The sequence below is a fragment of the Brachyistius frenatus genome, unplaced genomic scaffold (genome assembly GCF_029030835.1).
Source record: "Brachyistius frenatus isolate BFR_SWC_R1_liver_20210118 unplaced genomic scaffold, ASM2903083v1 Contig_95, whole genome shotgun sequence".
Classification (NCBI taxonomy): Eukaryota; Metazoa; Chordata; class Actinopteri; family Embiotocidae; genus Brachyistius; species Brachyistius frenatus.
Genome location: NW_027210694.1, coordinates 245,374 through 266,218, shown reverse-complemented (window position 1 = coordinate 266,218; position 20,845 = coordinate 245,374). Strand labels below are relative to the sequence as shown.

Below are 20,845 nucleotides of genomic sequence, written 5' to 3'. Positions count from 1 at the left end.
TAAACAACAAGAGCTCCTATGAGCGTTTTCAGTGGGAGTCCCATTGTGTGGCATGATGGGAAAAAAAAAAAAAAAAGACAGAAGAAGGAGGATGCGCACTATTTGCCGACGCGCAACGACATCGTTCTTGGAGTGCTCCGCGATCAGGGCCATCTTTGGTCGTCCTCGCCGGTGACAGTGTGGACAGTATATTTCCATTTGGTCATCAATGCCTTAATGATTAATAAATAACGTTTAACTTTTGGAAGAGCCGTTTTTAAAAAAAAAAAAAAAAGCACTCGGGCCGAGGAAAAGGGAGCCATATATTCCCACCCAACCCGGTTTTGTGGACTCTTTTTTTTTCCCTTCCCCTTCCAGTACCCTTCATTTCTCAAGGCAAAAAAAAAAAAAAAAAGAAAAAGAAAAAGAGGGCGAGACGGGAGAGGCGGTGATACAACATGGATGAGGAATATGATGTGATCGTTTTGGGCACCGGACTCACGGTAAGTACTCAAACCCGCGTGAACTTCTAGATAATGTTGTTGGTTTTTTGTTGTTGTTGTTGTTGTTGTTTTTTTGTTGTTTTTTAAAGAGCCACGGTTATCCTCTATCCAGAGCCGCGGGGCAGCGCGAGCCATCTCCTGCATCCTCCGCGCTGCGCGCGCTGGTTGACATTAGGAAAAACAAAAAATAAAATAATAATGGAAGAGATTTAAAGACACGTCGCGTTAAAATTGTGCCTTTTTTTTGGTGGTTTTTTTTTGCATCACGAGAAATATTGAATGATTTCTGTCTCGGTCTCCCAGCCGGCTCAGGGTTGTGTTACACCCCAGGAGCATCTTTTAGGCGTAACCCGCACACAAGTGTGTCGTGGTCCCTCGCGCACAGACAGGCCTCCATCCTGAGGTTGGGCGCAGGCCCGAGCGCACGGGTTGTTTTTTTTTAACGACATGACCGAGCCCCTTTCACCGCCTGCCTTCATCTCCCGCATTCATCATCACCACCAATGCGGCAGAAATACGCCTCGTGCACTTTTTACGTGGTCTTCCATCAAAGGTTTTTTTTTTTTTTTTTTTTTTTTTGTCGCGTGCGGGAAAAGACGACATATTTTTTTTATTTTTTATAGGAGTTTTATAAAACGGTATCAAATATCTCTTTGTCATCACGAAGCCATAATAATAATTAAAAAAATGTTGGGATTAAATACAACTCCATCTGTCCATTATTATTATTATTATTATTATTATTATTATTATTATTAGAATATAGTTACATGGGGTTACAATGATACGGTCACGCATGCGCACATAGTGCCGCCCCCTCCCCCGTCTCCCCTCCCCTGCAGCCTTTCTGTCAAAGCCGCCTATAACTCACATTTAACACTTCCATCTTCAATCAAGTCTACATGTAATGGCATAAAAGGGGTGGACAAGATAATAGGAACACTTGTCAGTATAATATAACAGAACCACAAAAATGAATCCTCACGAATCAACGAGAAAATACGAACAGTATAACCTTTATTACGGTGCGATTCGTGGCTTCGCTGTATTTATACGACTATAGATTTGTACCTTAATTTGATGTCTTTTCATCATCAAATTTAGTCGACGTTACTAACGTCGGCTGTTTAATCCCGTTTCGTGCAGGAATGCATTCTGTCCGGCATCATGTCGGTGAACGGGAAGAAGGTCCTGCACATGGACAGGAACCCCTACTACGGTGGGGAGAGCTCTTCCATTACACCCCTGGAGGAGGTAAGAAGCCCCTCCCTCCCCCTCTCCCCCTCCCCCTCCCCTCCCCCCACGGGGATCCATAAAACCAATCAATACATCTTTTATGTCCCTCGGCGTGTCTGGTTTTTACTCCCAGTGCCATCGAGCCGCTCCTTCATTTGATGTTTTTTTTTTTCCTCCGTCCTCCACAGCTGTACAAGCGCTTCAGCCTCCCAGATAGCCCCCCCGAGTCCATGGGCCGAGGAAGGGACTGGAACGTCGACCTCATCCCCAAGTTCCTCATGGCCAACGGTCAGTAAGCACATCAAGCCAGGTCGAGTCAGTTTTATTTATGTAGCGTCACATCACGACACAGGTTATTTCACTCAACACGTTAAAGTCCTCAGAACAGAACTTTACGGTATTATACAGAGGAACCAACGATTCATAAGAAAATCTATCATTTTAACGATTCCCACGTAAGCTGGAAGGAAAAAAAAAAAAAAATCCCTTTAAGGGAGAAAAACATCCAAAAGAGTGAAGGAAAAAAACTCCCTTTAATAGGAAGAAAAACCTCCGACAGAGTGAATGAAAAACTCCCTTTAATAGGAAGGAAAAGCTCCGACAGAGTGAATGAAAAACTCCCTTTAATAGGAAGGAAAAGCTCCGACAGAGTGAATGAAAAACTCCCTTTAATAGGAAGAAAATGAAAAACTCCCTTTAATAGGAAGGAAAACCGCCGACAGAGTGAATGAAAAACTCCCTTTAACAGGAAGAAAAACCTCCGACAGAGTGAATGAAAAACTCCCTTTTAACAGGAAGGCATGAAGTTAATGAGGTGTAATGGTGAGATATGAGTGCGTAGAGAGTGAAAGAGTGAGAGGGAAGGAGGCTCCCGAAGCAGCCTCGGCCCATGACAGCATCACTCGGGGTCACCTGACTAACCAAAAGCTTCTGCGTACCTAAAGGATTTAAAACCATTAAACCAAGAAGATCAGCAGACAGTTAGTACGTAAGGCTGAAGGATTTGAGGTGTTATTCAATCAATTTAATCAAACGGATCAAGCGCCCTGTTCCGTCCGGACACTAGAGGGCAGCGTCGTCGACGGTTGACCGCGAACGATAAGATTGAATACGATTTGTGATTGCAGGTCAGCTGGTGAAGATGCTGCTATACACAGAAGTGACTCGGTACCTGGACTTCAAAGTCGTGGAGGGAAGCTTCGTCTACAAAGGAGGGAAGATCTACAAGGTGCCGTCGACCGAGACCGAGGCGCTAGCTTCAAGTAAGCCCCGCCCCCTGCCTCCCCTCCCCTGAATGTTTGAGCTGAGAGTTTACGCTGATGTAATCACGAGGGATTTTTTTCAATACGAAAAAAACAACCTTTTGTTTGAATTTTTATTTTTAAATTATTTTTTTTAGATCTGATGGGAATGTTCGAGAAGCGAAGGTTTCGGAAGTTTTTAGTCTTCGTGGCCAACTTCGACGAGAACGACCCGAAGACCTTCGAGGGCGTCGACCCCAAAACCACGACGATGAGGGACGTTTACAAGAAGTTCGACCTCGGCCAGGACGTCATCGACTTCACCGGCCACGCCCTGGCCCTCTACAGGACAGACGAGTAAGAGCAGCCGCACGACGACCAACGTCATCTATTATTAAGTATTCGACGGATTCAAATAGTTTTAATGCTCAATAACCTTTTTTTTTTTTTTTTTTTCACCTTCAGCTATCTGGATGTTCCTTGTTTGGACACCATCAATCGTATCAAACTCTACAGTGAGTCGCTGGCACGATATGGGAAGAGCCCCTACCTCTACCCGCTGTACGGGCTGGGAGAGCTGCCGCAGGGATTCGCCAGGTATTTTTTTATTTATTTTTTAAATGATTTTTGGTCATTTTATATAAATATGGATTATCTTCAGTGGTGCATACAGAAAAAAAAAACAAAGAAAAAAAAGCATGATTTAACAGGTTTTATTATCTTCAGCTCGTTTTCTGGTCTACGACTGTCTGTCTTATTATTGGTCCTGTCAATCATCTGTCGGGAAAATGAATAAAGTGTGATTGATTGATGTGAACTTTTGATCTCAGGTTGAGCGCAATCTACGGAGGAACCTACATGCTGAACAAACCGGTGGATGAGATCGTGATGGAGGGCGGTCATGTGATCGGAGTGAAGTCTGAGGGCGAGGTACGGCCGGCCTCATTTATTATCCCAGATTATGTAGTTTCCCTTTGATGGCGTCGTAACGATCGGGAAATTTTTGTTGACGATTAATTGTCATTTGAATAATTAATGACTTTATAATTAATTTGATCGATTTTCTGTTAATTTTATGCCACATTTGAGTAAAAGACTTTATCCCGAATACATTATTAAGAAGAAGAGACGCTTATTGGTGTTGAATATTGGAAAATATGAAAAAAAAAAATACATTTCTGTTGAAGTTTAAGGGCTTTGGAAATACAAAAATTGTGCCGGGCAGATGTGACATAAATAACGCTGAAAAAAAAAAAAAAAAAAGAATTCCTGACAATTACAGAAAAGCAATAATCCAAATAAATAATAAACGGACAACAAGATGACATCATCAAAAGAGTTAAACCTCAAAACGACAAATAACGGGATGGCGTGACGTTTTTTTTTTTGTTTTTTTTTAACGAGTCAGCGAAAATAATCGGCGTTATAAATCATAACGAGCTTCGGAGCGGCTGCACGGAGAGTTTTACGTACTCGACCGGGCAGCAAGGTCGTCGTCGTCGTCATCATCATCACCACGACGATGACGCGTCTCCTTCCCGCTGCAGGTGGCTCGCTGCAAGCAGCTCATCTGCGACCCGAGCTACATCCCCGACCGCGTCCGCAAGGCCGGTCAGGTGATCCGCGTCATCTGCGTCCTCAGCCATCCCATCAAGAACACCAACGACGCCAACTCCTGCCAGATCATCATTCCTCAGAATCAGGTTAACCGCAACTCAGGTGAGGAATCATCGGCGTTTAAAAAAAAATATATTTTTTTTAATTATTATTATTTTTTTTTTAAAGACTGAGAGGCTTTGAAAGGCTTGAAAGAGACTCGGATCGATTAAAGTAAATAGAAACATAAAACAATGAGACTCGTTACGAAGATTGTTTTTCTATTGATTTTAAAACCTCGCTGATATCAAAGGTTCATTCTTATGGAGGGATAAAATCAAGTAAATCATAACTTTATATTTTACAGATTTAGGCCTCCACATAAGAAAATAAGCTGATTGCAAAACAGCAATCACTAAAAAAAAAAAAACTAGATTTAATGGTGAGTAGTGACACGCTAGCTTTGTTTCTAACAGTTAAAGTAGCTCAACTCTGCAGCTCCAATTGGCCGTGTGAACCGTTTGGCGCCTCTCGGCGGATCGTTTTGGTTTTTGAAGCCTGTAACTTCACCGCTTCGGTTCACCTTCCTCATTAGTTTTAAGCAGAAAAGCTTAAAATAAATAAACCAACTCAGGAAGAAACCAAATGAACGTAGCGGCTAAATAAGCTGCACGACTCCGCCCGATGCTGACGAGTCTCCCGAGTCCGTCTCTTTAACCCTTTTTTTTTTTTTTTTTGGTGAAACCCGAGCAGACATCTACGTGTGCATGATCTCCTACGCGCACAACGTGGCGGCCCAGGGGAAGTACATCGCCATCGTCAGCACCACGGTGGAGACCGGCGAGCCCGAGGCCGAGATCGAGCCGGCGCTGGAGCTGCTGGAGCCCATCGACCAGAAGTCAGCGCCGCCTTTTAAAAAAAATTATTATTTATTTTTACTTTCACCTGTTTTTCTGCGACATCGTCAAAACGAAGCCGTTAATCGAAACGCGGCGATATTATGAAATATTAATATGCTTTTCTTTGTCCCCCCTCCCCCTTCCCCGACAGGTTCGTGGCTATCAGCGACCTTTATGAGCCCACAGATGACGGTACCGAGAGCCAGGTGACGCATTTTTCATTGAAAACAACAACAACAACAACAACAAAAATAGTGCTTACCAAGAAAAACATTTATTTTCTGCGTCACGGCGGGTCGGTTCCACCGCTCAGGTCCCCGACCCAAATATCTCAACTGGCTATTTGATGGATTTGCTACGTCGTGTTTGGTCATTCGTGGTCCCCAGAGGATGGATCCCTAATGTCTTAATCTAGAACCAGTGACAATGTAAAAAATTAAAAATTAAAAAAAAAAAAGCACCAGCATGACTCAGCAAAATCCAGGTTGGAACCGCTAAGAGGGATGAGGCGTTCAGGGACAATTGTGAATTCCCACTGTTGAATACTTGCACTAAAATGTGATTTATTTATTTATTATATCCCCACAATCGGCATTTTAATGTTTTATGTGCAAAAGTACACTTAAAAGACACATCATACCTTTTCAGTCTAGAAACACTTCGATCATATTTGAATATTTATGTTTGTTGGAGACGATGTTCAGTAATTTACATTTTTAATGAAAAGCTTTATAACATCCGGTTATCAGAAACCGGCCCCGTTACTTTGTAAGGCGCCGATGCACCCGGTTCACGAGGTTGATTGTTTTTGGTTCAGAGTGAAATATTATTGGATGGATATACCATACAACATACCGTTGTTTTTTTTCTCCGTGTTTGAGTTTTAACTGTCATTTCGGCTGCAGATTCTTCACTCTGGTTATTTTGTGTGTCTCCCAGGTGTTCGCCTCGAGCTCCTACGACGCCACCACCCACTTCGAGACCACCTGCAACGACATCAAGGACATCTACAAACGCATGACCGGGAGCGACTTTGACTTTGAGAACATGAAACGCAAACAGAACGACGTGTTCGGGGAGGATGAGCAGTGAGCCGTAGAAGGGGCGGGGCTTCTGAGAGAGAGAGAGAGGGCGGGGCCGGGAAAGGAGGCGGGTGGAGCCTATGATTGAGTGGGAGGGGCCGGGGGAGCTGCCTGAACAGTGCTTTAAAAAAAAAAAACAACAACAAAAAAACGGCGTTGTTGGAGGTTTGGCGTGTTGTGGCTCCGCCTCCTTTTACCTTTACCTCTCTCTCTCTCTCGACACACATAAAGGCTCACAAACACACACACACACACACACACACACACACACACACATGCACACGCACACGCTTTTCCAAGTACTCACACTCTCCCCTTTTCTCCGTCACCTGAAAAGCAGGGTTGATATGGTGTTTTCATTCCATCGTAGACTTTCCCGTATAATCACGTATTATCATTAGAGGTGGATTTATTCAGATTTTCTCTCGAGGCATCTCATACTTTCTGTAAACGTCTGTCTTTGTCATATCAGAGGTCGGGGGAGGGGGTGGGTGGGCGGGTGGAGGGGGAAGTGGGCGTTTTTCCTCTGCGAAAAGAGGGGGGGGGGGCGGGGCGTTTCCGCCGCAACCCTCCCCCCTCCCCTCCCCTCCCCGGTTGACGTGCATGCATCTTTTACACACCGTAGTATTGTACATAGCGTCCGACGACGACGACGACACGGCGGCGAACGGAAAAAAAGGCCGTTACCGTTTCCACGCTTCACTTCCTGTCAACCCTGCTTTCACTTTTCTCTCTTACTCGGTCTTTTAAACCCTGTGTTAACTTCAATAGACGCCGCTCCTCCCGGGGGGCCCAAAAAAAAAAAAAACACAAAAAAACAACAACAACATCTTGTCGGTCGGGTGCAAAAAAACAAAACAAAACAACAAAAAAAAAAAGTGATGAGAAGTTTCATATAAATGGGCTGTTCTGTCAACTGATAGTGCTCACTTTGCAATGCTGTTGTGTTCCCTGTGCTAGCAGGCAAGCTAACCAGTGGCTATTAACTATCACCCCCCCCCCCAACCCCTTCTCATCCGCCCCTCCCCCCTCCAAAAAAAACAACCCCACCTTTTTGTTTATCTCTGTTTTATGATGTCCGTTTTTGTTTTGTTTTTCTCGGTATTTCCGATAGTTTTACTTTCTAACATTTTTAAATTATTGAAAAGAGTTTTTATTTCTATATATTTGGTGCACATTTCGCTGGCTGAAGTTATGAAGTTTACAGAGCAGAGGTTGAAACTGTGGTCGTCAAGTTGAAAAACTACACAAAAAAAACTACAAAAAAAAAACTACAAAAAAAAAAAAAAAAGGGAATGTCAGGAAGCTAAAAGAGAGAAAAGAGGATTTTGGTCTTTCGAGTGTCCGCTGAGGCTGTTTGCGACGTTATAAGTGAGGAAGTTGTCGGGATGCGGAGGAAGTGAATGTCTGTCGGGGAACGTTGACTTTCGTGAGGTTTCACTTTTGAGTGACGAGAGCGAAGACTGAAATTTCAGCTCGTAGTGAAAAGCACCAGCATCGTGTCTCGGTTGTTGTTTTGTTTTTTGTCGTCCAGATAAGTCGCTTAAAAACTGTAGATGTGACGTAGCAGGAAAAAAAAAGCTGGATTACTCCCGTGAATAAAATTTCAAAATAAAAACTTTGTAGCATAGCGAGAGAAAAAACTAAAAGTACAAAGCCACAGTCTCCTCCCCCCCCCCTCGGAGAGAACGAACCGAGATGCTTTTATTTAGTTGCGTCGCCTTAAATCCAAAAGTTTGAGGCCCCTTTCAAAATAAAAGCACTTGCTTTGTTTTGGACTAGCGGGTCAGTCTCGTGCGGTTGTTTGTGTTATTGGCGAAGCTCGCTGACGACTTAAAAAAAAAAAAAAAGTTTGGCTTCGACCGCATCGGGGGAGGAAAAAAAATAAACAACAACAACAACAACAAAAAAGACGCTACGATCGTTTTGCTTTTACCGACCGACCGCCTAACAACACTAAACCAAGTTAGCGCGTGTTTCTGGGGTGTTGACGTGTCTTATCGTTATATGATCTTTATTTATTTTTGAATTTCGTATCGTTGAAGAAAAAAACAACTAAAAAACGTCAGAACGCTGAATACGCTACGCTTTTTAGTTTACGACGATGAAATGGATTTTTATTTTTTCGTCGTCGATTTTATTTAATTGTTTTTGAAGTGATGCGCACACACCTTAAAAGACATTTTGTTTTTGTTTTTGTTTTGTTAGTTGCTGTGTTTATGTTTACCTTATTTTAGATTGATCATTCCAGTGTCGCATCACGGTTTACTCTGATTATTTAGCAAATTCCTAAGAAACAGGTTTTGTTTTTGGGACGGAAGCGAAAAACAAACAAACAAAACAAAGGAAGCTGCGTACTTTCCAACATCGTGTGTGGTCTTCATCCTGGAAAAAAACAAAACGTGTTACCTGATGAAAAAAAACAAACCTGAAAACTGGACTACTGTTTACTCCTTGAACATATAGATATATCTGAAGCCCTTTCTCCCCCTCCCTCCCCCACCACCTCCCCCACCCCTCCCTTTAGCATCAGATACTGTCCTCTCTCTTTTTTTTTTTTTTTTTTTGTTGTTATTTATTGAAAACAAAAGCCTCGTGTGGTTGTACCGTTTTAATTTCCATCCAGTATGGCCTTTAAATATCCCAACATCCCTCGAAATTTGACAAAACAGAAAAAATAGTTCAGGCTGAGTAGTAGAAAAAAAAACAACAACAACTTACTGTCCTTGTTTTGATCACTAGTATGTGAACAATGCCTAATGTCTTGTGTAACAAATGAAAAATAAAAAAATGACTTAAACTATGAATGAAATGATAGAAAAATAAAAAGCACATGGCAAACCTGAAAAAAAAAAAAAAAGACCCTGATTTGGAATTTGTGTTTTTTTGTTTGTTTCGTTTTGTGGGAAGATTATCTACACGTACGTACAATATAATATTTTATATACACTTTGTGCTTTAAAAAATACAACTTTTTAATAATTACAAAATGGTTCTAGAGAGACAGGAAACTGGGCTTTGAGTGAACGGTGACTCGGCGACGGGGGAAATATAAAGAATCATCCGATGCAACTTGTGACGGAGAGTTTTGGTGTGCGACCGGGGGGGGGGACGTTGCCGTTGGCGACGGGAAGACGGGGGGGGGGGGGGGGGCAACAAAGGCGACCATTCAGGGGCCTTCACTGTGTTTGTGCACCCATACATCCTCATTATCCCTAATCTGTCTCACTCCTTCTTTCCTGACCGACACACCTGAAAATCTCATTCAGAGACGACGTGTCGTTTTAGTCCGGCGGGATCCCAAGTTTTTTTTGTGTTTTTTTTGTGGGTTCGTTCCTTTTGTCCGATTGCAGACGGCTGTGACCCGAGGGAGCGAGGGGGCGGAGCCCCGACTCGGGGCTGGAGTTACGCACCGTTCACCACGTAGCTCTCGTACGGGTGACCCAGCAGTCTCTGGATCTCGGCCTTGGGCACCACCCAACATTTGCCCGTGTGGCGCCTCCGCGGCGAGTCCTTCAGCGTCTTGTCCTGCAGGGTGACCGGCACGTGCTCCGACCCCCACCTCAGGACCCCCCGGGCTACAACCTCCTCTCTGGTGCCTCCGTCCGGGTGGTTCTTCTGGACCGCCGTCACGCTCATGTCGGCGTGCTGGAACCGGCCTGCAGGCGGACGGAAGGACGAGATGGGAAGTTTCATGCGACTGATTTCATTTCATGCTACTTTATAAATCTACTTCTACGGAAATGAGGTATTTTTTTTCAGGTTTAGATTTGTTTTTTTAAAACCAGTCTCCAACTTGTTTGACTTGCAGCTGCGGAAGAATTAATTCACATCAACTCAAATAAAAGTACCGGTAAGATAATGTAAAAAAAAAATGAACTGATCACTAATATATATGAAATACGTGATATGTTTACCTCTTTGGGTCTCAGAGAACCCCGTGAAAAGTTGGATGGATGAATTTACTTTAAAAGATATGTTACACCTTTCCTGTGTTTTATTTTCAGTCTTGACATCCGTAAGAAGATATTTTTATACCAAAAACCATCTCAACATAGTTTCACATCTCTCCAGGTGCTCTGCCAAGAACAGGCTGTTTTTTTGTGTGTGCCTGCGTCTTTAAGGAAGCGTTGACATCCAACGACCCTCTCCTCTGATTGGCTGACTCTTTTCTGAGTGACACATGCCAAAGCCAATCACAGGTCTTCTTTGGTCTTGTAGCTTTTTCCAGCTCTTGTGATGGAAGGATTGCTCCGTGCTTTCTTCCACAATAAAAAGTGAGGACAGCGGGTTGTGCCGAAGGCAGATACATGAGGTGTGTGAGAGTTTGTGACATCACAAACTTACAAAAGTCCAAACGGCCCGTTTAAACTTTTACTGGTTTTGGTCTGATTATAAATAACTATAAAAACAAAAATAGAACAATGTCCTTTTTTCTTTTTACCCTCAAGAATCTTTTTCTGTATTATGTTCTGAAAAAAAATGCTTATCACAGAAATGTATTTTTTGTGATAGACCGGTATCAGAAGATAAAACCGGCAGGCGAATATGGTTCTAATTTAAAGTGTGTGCTTTTATAATCAAAAAACAGAAATGGAAATCTGAGTTTTTCCAACGTGGGAGCTGACAGTCAGAGGCGTCCGGGAACTTACCCAGAAGGCCTTGGGTGGAGTCGGACAGCCCGCGTCCGTCCGTGACGTAAAACCCCAGGTGAGCCATCTGCAGGTAGCTGGGGTGTTTGTAGTGGTGGAACAGCACCAGGAAGCGCACGCCCTTGGCCAGCTCCACCCAGCAGCTGCGGTGGTTGTCCACGGTAACCGTGACGCCCCGCCTCGTCACCGAGCCCTGCCGGTCGGTGGGAAGGTCGTCCCGTCCCTCCCCTTCCACCGCCACGGTGTCCAGCGACAGCGTGACCGTGATGTCGCCGGAGCTGCCCGTCGCCGAGGAGACGGTGAGCCGGTCGAAGTAGGTCCGGGAGCGGTCCTCCACGCCGTGCTTGGAGGGCGCCCCCATCAGGTGGCCGTCCACGATGATCCCTGGAGACGGGTCATTTGGTATATCATCGTTAATATTTGGTCGTGTATTTTAAAAGCATATGAAAGACGTGTTAAATGAGAGCTGTCGCCGCCGTGCGCACCTCTCACCGGATCCTCCAGCAGCCGGAGGACGTCGTCAGCTCTGCCGTCCACCGTGAAACACAAGTTCTGATGCAGCTTCGGCAGCTGGACCACAAAATGAGGATCTCCGTCAACTACAATATTGAGATAAAAAAATATATAAAAATACAAAAAATGTAGTCCTTTTAAACGACTCAAATGCCAATAAATGAAATGTAAAGCTGGTTGACCTGATGAAGAGAAGACCCGCACGGTGTTCAGTCTGGACGAAGGCTCTAAAAGCACAAGACATTCAATTTAAGGACAGTCCCCCCCCCCCCCCCAACTCTCCCCCAGCACTGAAAGCAACGACAGGACTGCACCTGTATTGCTAAGCGGACATCTCTACAATAAACTGCATGATATTTACCGAACGAGCCGGCGTCTGCAGTGTCGTCCCCTGGAAAAGAAGACGTGAAACTTGTTCAGGTCTAAAAAAAAAAAAAAATGAGCCCGAGTAAAACATGTGAAACACTTACAGGCGTCGTAGTTGAGATCGTAGTCGTAGTCGTAAGTTGCGTCGTAGTCTGAGAAGATATTAAAAAAAAAAAGGGAATCAAGTGAGAGGAACCGTTTCGGGACACGTTCTGCTGTAAAATCAAAGAGCTTTTATTTTGGCGGTCAGAAACAGGATGTGTAGGAATTAAAAGTGTTTCTCACCTTTTACGAGGTCAATATCTAGAAAATAAAACAGACAAAAGGTTCATGGACCTGGTTATCATGGTGTATTTTAACTGACATTAATTAAACAGCTGTAGTTACTTTTCAGATTTTAAAATTTAAATGAAAAAAGATCAGTGGATGAAAGAAAAAAAAAATGCTGGAGCTCCCATCAAATAAAGTTTTCTCCTCCAACCTGGTTAGAAGTTTCAATTTAATTAACAATTCAAAGAGAAAATCAAATTGTTTCATTTTATTTATATAAAATATAATTTTGCTCGGCAGAATTCATTAATTTCTACTTTTATACTGCACTAATGATGTCACGACCACTCAGATTTATCTAGCGACACTTCAAAGGGGAGCCAAACCGCAGGTTGGGAAACGCTGAAATAAATGAACTTTACGTGAGATTGTTTAAACTCAAACAGCTGCAGCATAATTTGATAATTCAGTTTGAATCATCGTATTAGTAACTTTTATTCGTAAATAATTGTATACTTTTACTTGAAAAGGGTTTAAAATGAAGGACTTTTACTTGTACGCTGTTTTTCAATTATTTGCTAAAAATGCGTTTAAGAGTTCAGTTTTACCTTTTCTCTGAATCTGAATGGAAGTGGAGACATCTAGTGGAGAGACAGAGAACATTCAATTAAGGATAAATAAACCAAAAATTCCACCCTCGACGTTTGACGTTTAACTTTCGGGGCATTAAAAGGTTTTGATGGTAACTTTCGACTCAGACGACGGAGCGTGTAATTTACCCAGAAGCCCCGCTGCCTCCCACAGCCGCGGCCCGTCCGTCACACCCGGCATGGGGGCGAAGGTGACCGACACCAGGGTGGCGATGCTCAGCTCCGGGTCGTTGTCGTCATCGTTGTCTTCCACAGCCGGAGCGGCGGCTGGGGTGGGAGGGGTTGCCGACGACGACGTCTCTGGCGGGACGGAGGCAACTTCGGGCTGGGGGACATACGGAGCGGACGCGGTGCCATTGTCCGTCTCTGTCGGCCGCCCGGTCGGTCGGACGGGAGGAAGGGCCGTCCTCGCCGCGCCGGGCTGCTGCGTAAGGGGTTTCCCGGGCAGGAGCGCAGGGTCGGTTGAGGTGCCGGTGGTGAACGTCGGCGCCGTCGTCGTGGCGGTGGTCGTTTTCGTGGTGTTGGGCGGGGAGGTGGAGACTCTTCCCGGTGCGGGCGGCGGTGCCGTTTTTAGAGCGTTGAGCAGAGAGGTGGATATCTTCCCGGCGGGGGGAGGGCACACCGTTTTAGAGTCGTTATGGGAAGAGGTGGGCTTCTTACCGGAGAACGGTGCTGGGGCGGTTTTACCCGAGCTGGGACTGGAGGTCATTGTCGTCGTTGTTTTCTTGGATGTAGAAACTGCCGCTTTTCCTGTAGAAGAGGTTCGTTTGGGTGGTTGCGTGTTCGGAGGCGGCTGAGGCGGGTTCGGTTTTGTCTTGCTCGGCCTCGAGTTCGAAGGTGAGCTCGGTTTCTTCGCGGCCAGTACTTTGGTCGTCGTGGTCGCCGCCGCCGTCGTTGCCGTCGTGGTCGTGGTCGTGGTGGCGGCGGCGGGTTTCGCGGTGGTCGGACTTTGAGCTGCTTCGTCCGCATCCGGCTTAACGACAACCAAAGAGGTCACCGGGGTCACGAAGTTGTATTTGAGGGAGAGGTTGGTGGCCTTGTCCGCCAGCAGCCTCTGAGTCGAAGGGTCGGCGGCGTTCAGTTTGGCCAGCAGAAGCTCTTTGATGGTAAAATACGCCCAGAGACGACGCACGAAGCCGGAGATCCCTTCCAGGCCTCCCGAGCAGTCCGGCGAATCCGCGCTCCCGTTTCCCTTCGCGCGGGGAATCGGCACATCGTTCTCCAGCTTCATACGCTGCTTTGAATCAGTCGCCGACATCGCCACCTTCAAATCTTTCACCCCGGGTTTGACCCTGCCGGCCACGACCAACTCCGACCCTTGGAAGTAGTTGGGGAAGAGGGAGCGCGTGACGTCGAATGCCTGGTCGTCCAGGTACGACAGCTGGACGTCCGACAGCAACGGGCTGGCCACCTCATCGTAGAAGCCCTTCAGCTGCAGGGCGGCGTCCGCGTCCTCGTACACCATCCTGGCAACGCCGCGGTTATCCAGCGCCAGGCGCTTGAGGAGGAGGAAGTCGGCGTCGTCTCCGAAGGCGAGGCCGAACAGAGAGGCCGAGCCCAAAGCCTTCTTGGCATTGTCGAGGATGGTGTCGCCGGACGTCACCCCGATGGTCGCCTCCCCGTCGGTGAGGAAAATCACCAGGGGGACGCGGTGGGCGGAGGAGAGGCGGCCGGACGGCCCGGAGGACGACGGGTTGACGAGCTGGCCGGCAGAGAGCAGCGCTGAGTTGATGTTGGTCCCTGGTACGGAAAGAGCGGGAGAACAGAGGACGTCAAGCGTCGTAGGGATAAAACCGACGAGAGAGACTCCCGACGATATCGGATTTCGACTCACATCCTTCTGCGATGATCCTCTTCACGAACTCCTTGGCGTCTCGTACGTTCTGCCGAGTCGCCCGCACCGTTCGACCTCTCTTCCACGTGTGCACCTTGTCCGAGAAGGTGATGATGTTGAAGTGGTCTCCCTCCCGGAGGTCCCCCAGGATGGTGCTCATGGCCTGCTTGGTCTACTGACGGAAAGGACTCCAATTATTAACGAGTAAAAAAAAACGGCACCTTCATCTTCATCTTTAAAGCTCTCGGGTGCAGCTCTACCCGTCGGGGGGAGGGGCTCCACGAGCTCCGCCCACTTTACCTGCTTCATCTTGGTGCCGATCATCGAGCCACTGACATCGATGACAAATATAACGTCCTTAGGAACCACCGGAAGGCCTCTGGGCGCGAAGTAATGCACGAAGTAGCCGTCGTACACCTGACGGAGGGCGAGAAAAAGAGGCGGTTGGAGGGCGACGTTTGTCGCTAACAAAATCACGTTTTTTGGGGGTTTTTTTTGGGTGAAGCCGCCGACCTGGACGTCCCCCATGACGTCTCCGAGGTCCACGTCGTACTGAATGACGAAGTCGGCGTTGAGACCCTTGGAGGAGACGCCGCTCTGCTGCTGCGGAGTCGGACTGTAGCGGACTCGAGCGCAACCGGCGCTGCGCTCGACGCGGGCGGAGGAAGGAGCGTCGTTGTCTCCTGGAAGGAAAAGGAGGCGGGCGAGTTGAATCGGCGTGGGAGCAAATCGATATTAAAGGAAAAGCAAAACCTTCGAAGAAATAGTTTGACATTTTGGGAAACGGGTTGTTTTTTTTGTGTGTGTTTTTTCTTCCCCCCTCATTTCTGTGTGGTATGAACAGCACAACAAAAAAAAACTCAAGCAAGCCAAGTTCTGTCCGGACGTAGAAAAATCTGCCTGCCAACACCTTTAAAACCCACTAATTAACACATTTTTATGTTTTTCAACGACATAACCATCAACAGTGTTGCCAGGCAACGCACCGGGGGCCACAAAGCTGTCGAAGGCCTGTGTGAGAAGCTCGAGGAGGGCTTCAAAAGTCACCCATCCAACGTGACTAAAATATAATATAAACGCCACGTTTTTCACCTCGAGTTAAAAACACTTCTGGTTTTGAGTCGTAATATATTCTACGTCCTTTATTGAAATGTTCCAAAACTCCATGTTCTACTAAGATTAAACTGGGTGTTATTTCTACCCATCACTTTGGCCTATTTGTTTTAAAAAATGGACCAAGGTAGAAGGCAAGGCATGCTGGGAAATTGCTAACTTGTTTATTCAGTCTCCTTGATCCACAAGTCAGATGATATCATTTTTATTTTTATTTTTTTAGTTAGATTGCAGATTTAAGTTGTTATTGGAAAGCATCGATTATGAAGGTTTAAAGGGGGTCGTTTATATAACCAGTTCATCCCGTCCATGTATTCAACGAGTCTCTGGAAGCTTTTAAACTTCCTCCTCTCACATCCACACGTCCAATGATGGATACCAAGTGCACATTAAATCATTGGAAGAGTGATTTAGATCCTTTTTTTTTTTTATCTTTACCTTGAGCGGCGTTGGAGAGCAGTCGGCTCGTCTTGAGAGGAAGCACCTTAATGAAACTGATGCCCGTCCTCTCCGTTACGCCGACGTCCAACGTGAGGTTCTGGACCGGCTGGCCGGGCCTCAGACCCAGACTGAGCTCGTAGCGGCCGAGTCGCCGCGGCAACAGCTCCTCGTAGGACAGGGAGAAGGACATCCGGGCGCCCGGCGGCACGCTCACCGCCACGCGGAACTTCTCCATTTCCCTCTCTCTGCGTAAAAGAGAAGATTTAGTACGACGCCGAGTCAAACACGCCAAAAAGAAACGTTATTCCGTCGGTCGTTAGAGGTCGAAAATCAACTTTGTCCCGGTGACTGACTTGGTAGCGACGAGTCCGGCTGTTTTTCCCTGCTTCTTAGCGGCGTCGTAGATTTTCCTGGCGGCCGCTCGTTCCTTCACCTGGGCCACGTACACCTTGCCGTTGGAGGTGCTGATGGGACGGAGGAGGAAAGAGGAGGAAGAAACTGGTCTCTGTGTGACTCACAGTAGCCAGATTATGTTACAGTCCGGAACACGGCCTGGCCTGGCCCGGCCAGGCCCGGCCCAACCCAGCTCGGCATTAACTTGATTTACCTTATTTTTCTCCTTGTATTTCCAACTCAATCACAAAGCGGCTTCACAAACGGGCACCGGTGCTTGTTTACAGACGGAGTTCGTGCCACGGGAAGAGGGAGGTGTGTGTGTGTGTGTGTGGAGGGGGGGGGGGTCGTAAACAGGGCGAGTGGAAAAGAGTAATTTCCCTCCGAAAACAGCGTTAATGTGGAGGTGGAAGGGGGGGGGGAGGTGGCAGCTGCTCCACCCGGCAAGAAATCCCAACCCAAAAAGACCGGCGCTGGAAAAAAAACGTCCATCCGACTCGCTACACAGTGCACGAGGTCGGCGAGCGCCGCTGTCACGTGACCTGGTGCTAAATTGAGGTCAAGTCCTTTCGAGCAAATAAATGTCCAAAAGGACGAAAGAAAAAAAAAAACATCAAGGGGACGAACTAAAATAAACCTGCGGGACTTGAAGCAGGTCTTGTTTGAGACGCAGAGCCGAGTGGAAAAGTGGAGGGTGCTTGTTATTTATATGTATGTGTGGCTGGTTGGTGTGTGTGTGTGTGTGGGGGAGGGGGGTGGATGAGGGAGGGCGAGGGAGGGGGGGGGGGTACATCAGTGCATCAGTGTACACGAGCGACCAACACGCAGAACACAAGACGTCTTCAGTTTCGGACGCAGGACGGACGCGTGTCCACCGACTGTTTTTCCTTTTCGGGTATTCGCCGATACGCAGACGATCGCGTGGTGTTTCGGTTTTAAAAACGTTGTTACGAACTCACACCTACTAAAAAAAAACAAAAAAAACAAAAAACTACATGCACCTCCGCAGGTGTGTGTGTGTGTGTGTGTGTGTGTGTGTGTGTGTGTGTGTGTGTGTGTGCGTATCTAAACTGGCAGGTTGCCTCGGTAAACCGGACTCGGCAAACTCCTGTCATTTTCTCTAATAACTTTCTGACTTCCATTCACAAAGCCTGGCATTCATGCCCCCCCCCCCTTCTCACCCCCCCCCCCCCCCCCTGCTTCCGCTCCCAAATCCAGCTCTGGGCTCGCTTTTTCTTTTTTTTTTTGTTTGCCAGCAGTTTTGACTTATTTGTTTTGTTTATATTTAGCATTTTTAAAAGGGGAGAGCGCTTTTTTCTCCAAACGCCCTCTTAGTAACCGAGTTATGGCATCTTCGAGGTTCCTTACAGAATTCCCTCTGAAGTTTTATTTATGGATGGGAACATACTTTACTTTATTTAAATCCCTCGCCGTAAAGAGCGGGGGGAGGCGGGGGACTATTATTTCCAAGTCATGTTTTCCTGCCAACTTCAATACTTTTGACCCGGTAGGTGTGCTTGAGTCTTGAACTGTCATTTAAAAAAAAAGAAAAATAAAGCCCACATTATTATTATTAATATTATTATTATAGTTATCGCCCGTAGCGCGACGACTGAAGACTCTCACGGCGACGCCGTTCGCCGAAAGTAAAAAAAAAAAGAAAAGAAAAAGGAAACCGAAAGATCGTAACGGCGTGGGGCTGGACGACGGCTAGCGCTCGACTCACATGGTGAAGTTGGAGATGAAGGCGGAGGAGGGCAGGTCCACCTCGAAGGCCGCCTCCTTGACGACGGGCAGCTGGTTCCACGCTGAACTCTGGACCGTCGTCACGGCGTAGCGGGAAACCACGGAGCACCTCACGTGGTAGTCCGTCACCTTCAGCTGGGGACAAACACAGGTAGGACTTGTTAACGGTTGGATGGGGGGGGGGGGGGGGGGGTTCACTGTAAAACACATGAAGAGACAGAAAAACAGCTTTGCCACATTTACAACAGACTATCATGGAACTGAAACGTAATGTAATAACTTGAAATGCAGGAAAAACAACCCCACCCCTCCCTGCCCGCCCCCCTCCCATATCACGGTTTCTCCCTGCACGGCCCTGACAACACAACCTGAAGCAAGCAGCAGCGCCCCCCCCCCCCCCCCCCCTCGCATGGTGTCCCTGCCCTCCTCTTGTTTACTCGCTGGCGCCTGCTGAGACAGATCTGGTCAGCGCAGGCCACATTACTGCAGGACGGAGGGCGACATGGGGGGAGGGGGGCAGGGGTGAGGGGGGGGGCAAGGAGGAAGAGAGCCACGTCAGGCCCCCGGCTCGCTGGTATTTAGGGAAAGCTGCGGTTTGTGCAATACAGACAGAATGACTGTATGTTTCTCTGGGGGTGGGGGGGGGGGGGGGAGGTGAGGGGAGGGGGATTGCTTCACAGTTAACGCTGAAGCAAAAAACAAAAAAAACACAGAGGAGCTACTGAAGACACCCTGACGTGGGGGGAGGGGGGAGGCGGGGGGAGGAGGGTGTTTTACTGCATGTGAAGTTTCTTTTCTTTTTCTTTTTTTTTAAAGCTGTCAGACGACATAAAACTTACCGCCGGTTTTGTCGGTGTGCTTTGACGTTTAATTCTCTGGAAAAGAAACAAAGCAGCAAGTCAACAACAACAACAACAACAACAAAAAGCATTTGGATAGTTTTGCAAAAATGCGTTCAGTCGGGATACGACTTCTCAGCACCGAAGTTTGTTTTAAAAAAAAAAAAGCCTCCTTTTTAAAAAAAAAATCGTGAAGTTAATGTCCCCAATTTGCCGTTGGAAGGCCCGGTCCAGATTTTTGTGTCCCAATAGTCTGAATCAAAGCCATTCATGAATGGAAGGTGGAAATAAATGCTTTCACTGTACACAGGGCCGGCGGAGGGGGGCGGCACAGGTTTGGTCTCCGCTGTTAATTCTGCACACGAGCCGTAGCCGTGTCAATACCTGACTAAATATAAGTTTAATATAGGTTTGTAACTGAGCTGACAAACAGGTTACAAATGGTGATTAAAAAACAAACAAACAAACAGTGTTTGAGGTATAGAAGAGGAAAAGCTGTTTCCTGTTTGAGTAGTTAAATATGAAATGAAGCTCTGTAATATTATAACGGAAGGAGCGTGTTTCTGGAAGTCATGAATTCTGTAATAAATAATAATAAAAATAATAATTCTCACCTGTAAATGCATATTCGCGCCGAGGTGCGCTTCGTAATCCGCCGATAATCCCTCTCGCACGTGCAGAGCGAAGAGAACTAGAAGGCATTGAATTTTTAAAAACATCATGTCCATAATGATTTAAAAGCTTCGGGGTGCTTTATAGGATGAAATAAAAAAATAAAAAAATAAATTAAAAAAAAGTTGTCCAGCGGTCTCCCGTTGACTGAAAGCGAGCGGCCTCACATTTTACACCAGTTTTCTTTTCCTCGCAAAGAAGGGTGGTGGGGGGTCGCCGTCTCTCCACCTCCCTCACCTCAGCTGAGGTTTTTTATTTATTTATTTTTTTTAAACAGTTGCGATAAAAAGTTCTGATAAAAAATAAATAAATAGTAATAATAAAAAAAAAGAGTCAAAACATCCAAAAAGAAAAGAAAGTTCAGTCAGAAAGTTTCTCCGCTGGCTCGAAGAAAGCAGCTTCCTCACTTGTGTTCATGCATACTGGAAAAACTTCACGGACTGCTGCCAGCTCCATGAGAGATGAGGGATTATTAACCCCTGCCAGACTGCCCCCGCTACCAAAACACTTCCTCCTGCTCCTCCTCCTCCTCCTCCTCTGTAGGAGTCCTCCTCCTGAAAAAAAAGATCAAGTCCAACTTTTTTTTTTCTTTCCCTGAAATCACTCCCAAATGCGAGTTCTGGTTTCCCTTCAGCGCTCCTTTACAAAGACCCATTATTGGGCCTGAAAAAGTGCATGTCAGTTTAGTTTTTTTTTTTGGGGGGGGGGTATACTGTTAAATAACAACATAATAAAACTCTCTCCGACCTGTGATGTGATTTCATGTTGAATTTAGATTTTTTTTTTTTTTTCTTTCTTCATATTATTTATTTACATTCTT

The 20,845-nt window shown here is 46.3% G+C and overlaps 2 protein-coding genes across 2 annotated transcripts; one reads left to right on the top strand and one right to left on the bottom strand.

Annotated features, from left to right (window-relative positions):
• Positions 1 to 129: 129 nt before the first annotated feature.
• Positions 130 to 8,220, top strand: gdi1 (GDP dissociation inhibitor 1). The gene is made up of 11 exons (XM_069710929.1): positions 130 to 482; positions 1,629 to 1,736; positions 1,907 to 2,006; positions 2,846 to 2,980; positions 3,118 to 3,316; positions 3,425 to 3,556; positions 3,790 to 3,889; positions 4,507 to 4,678; positions 5,309 to 5,453; positions 5,606 to 5,660; positions 6,394 to 8,220. The coding sequence occupies exons 1-11, from the start codon at positions 438 to 440 to the stop codon at positions 6,544 to 6,546; spliced, it is 1,344 nt and encodes a 447-aa protein (XP_069567030.1). The 5' UTR covers positions 130 to 437; the 3' UTR covers positions 6,547 to 8,220.
• An 864-nt stretch (positions 8,221 to 9,084) lies between these two features.
• itih6 (inter-alpha-trypsin inhibitor heavy chain family member 6) lies at positions 9,085 to 20,693 on the bottom strand. Its single transcript, XM_069710866.1, has 17 exons — positions 19,968 to 20,693; positions 19,354 to 19,389; positions 18,495 to 18,649; positions 16,729 to 16,839; positions 16,373 to 16,620; positions 15,335 to 15,504; positions 15,122 to 15,238; positions 14,822 to 14,993; positions 13,117 to 14,727; positions 12,946 to 12,978; positions 12,353 to 12,370; positions 12,172 to 12,219; positions 12,063 to 12,092; positions 11,884 to 11,928; positions 11,674 to 11,787; positions 11,189 to 11,572; positions 9,085 to 10,195 (listed from the first exon to the last, which is right to left on the bottom strand). Exons 1-17 carry the CDS (start codon positions 20,079 to 20,081, stop codon positions 9,942 to 9,944), a joined length of 3,660 nt encoding a protein of 1,219 aa, XP_069566967.1. The 5' UTR covers positions 20,082 to 20,693; the 3' UTR covers positions 9,085 to 9,941.
• Positions 20,694 to 20,845: the final 152 nt, after the last annotated feature.

What these genes read in the sequence shown, in the direction of transcription:
- gdi1 (XM_069710929.1), top strand. Translation starts at nt 438, where the DNA reads ATGGATGAGGAATATGATGTGATCGTTTTGGGCACCGGACTCACG. An exon ending in CCATTACACCCCTGGAGGAG is followed by an intron (nt 1,737 to 1,906) that starts GTAAGAAGCCCC and finishes CGTCCTCCACAG; the next exon opens with CTGTACAAGCGCTTCAGCCT. An exon ending in GACCGAGGCGCTAGCTTCAA is followed by an intron (nt 2,981 to 3,117) that starts GTAAGCCCCGCC and finishes TATTTTTTTTAG; the next exon opens with ATCTGATGGGAATGTTCGAG.
- itih6 (XM_069710866.1), bottom strand. Translation starts at nt 20,081, where the DNA reads ATGGACATGATGTTTTTAAAAATTCAATGCCTTCTAGTTCTCTTCGCT. An exon ending in GCTGGAGGATCCGGTGAGAG is followed by an intron (nt 11,573 to 11,673) that starts GTGCGCACGGCG and finishes ACCCGTCTCCAG; the next exon opens with GGATCATCGTGGACGGCCAC. An exon ending in CTCCACCCAAGGCCTTCTGG is followed by an intron (nt 10,196 to 11,188) that starts GTAAGTTCCCGG and finishes GTCCGCCTGCAG; the next exon opens with GCCGGTTCCAGCACGCCGAC.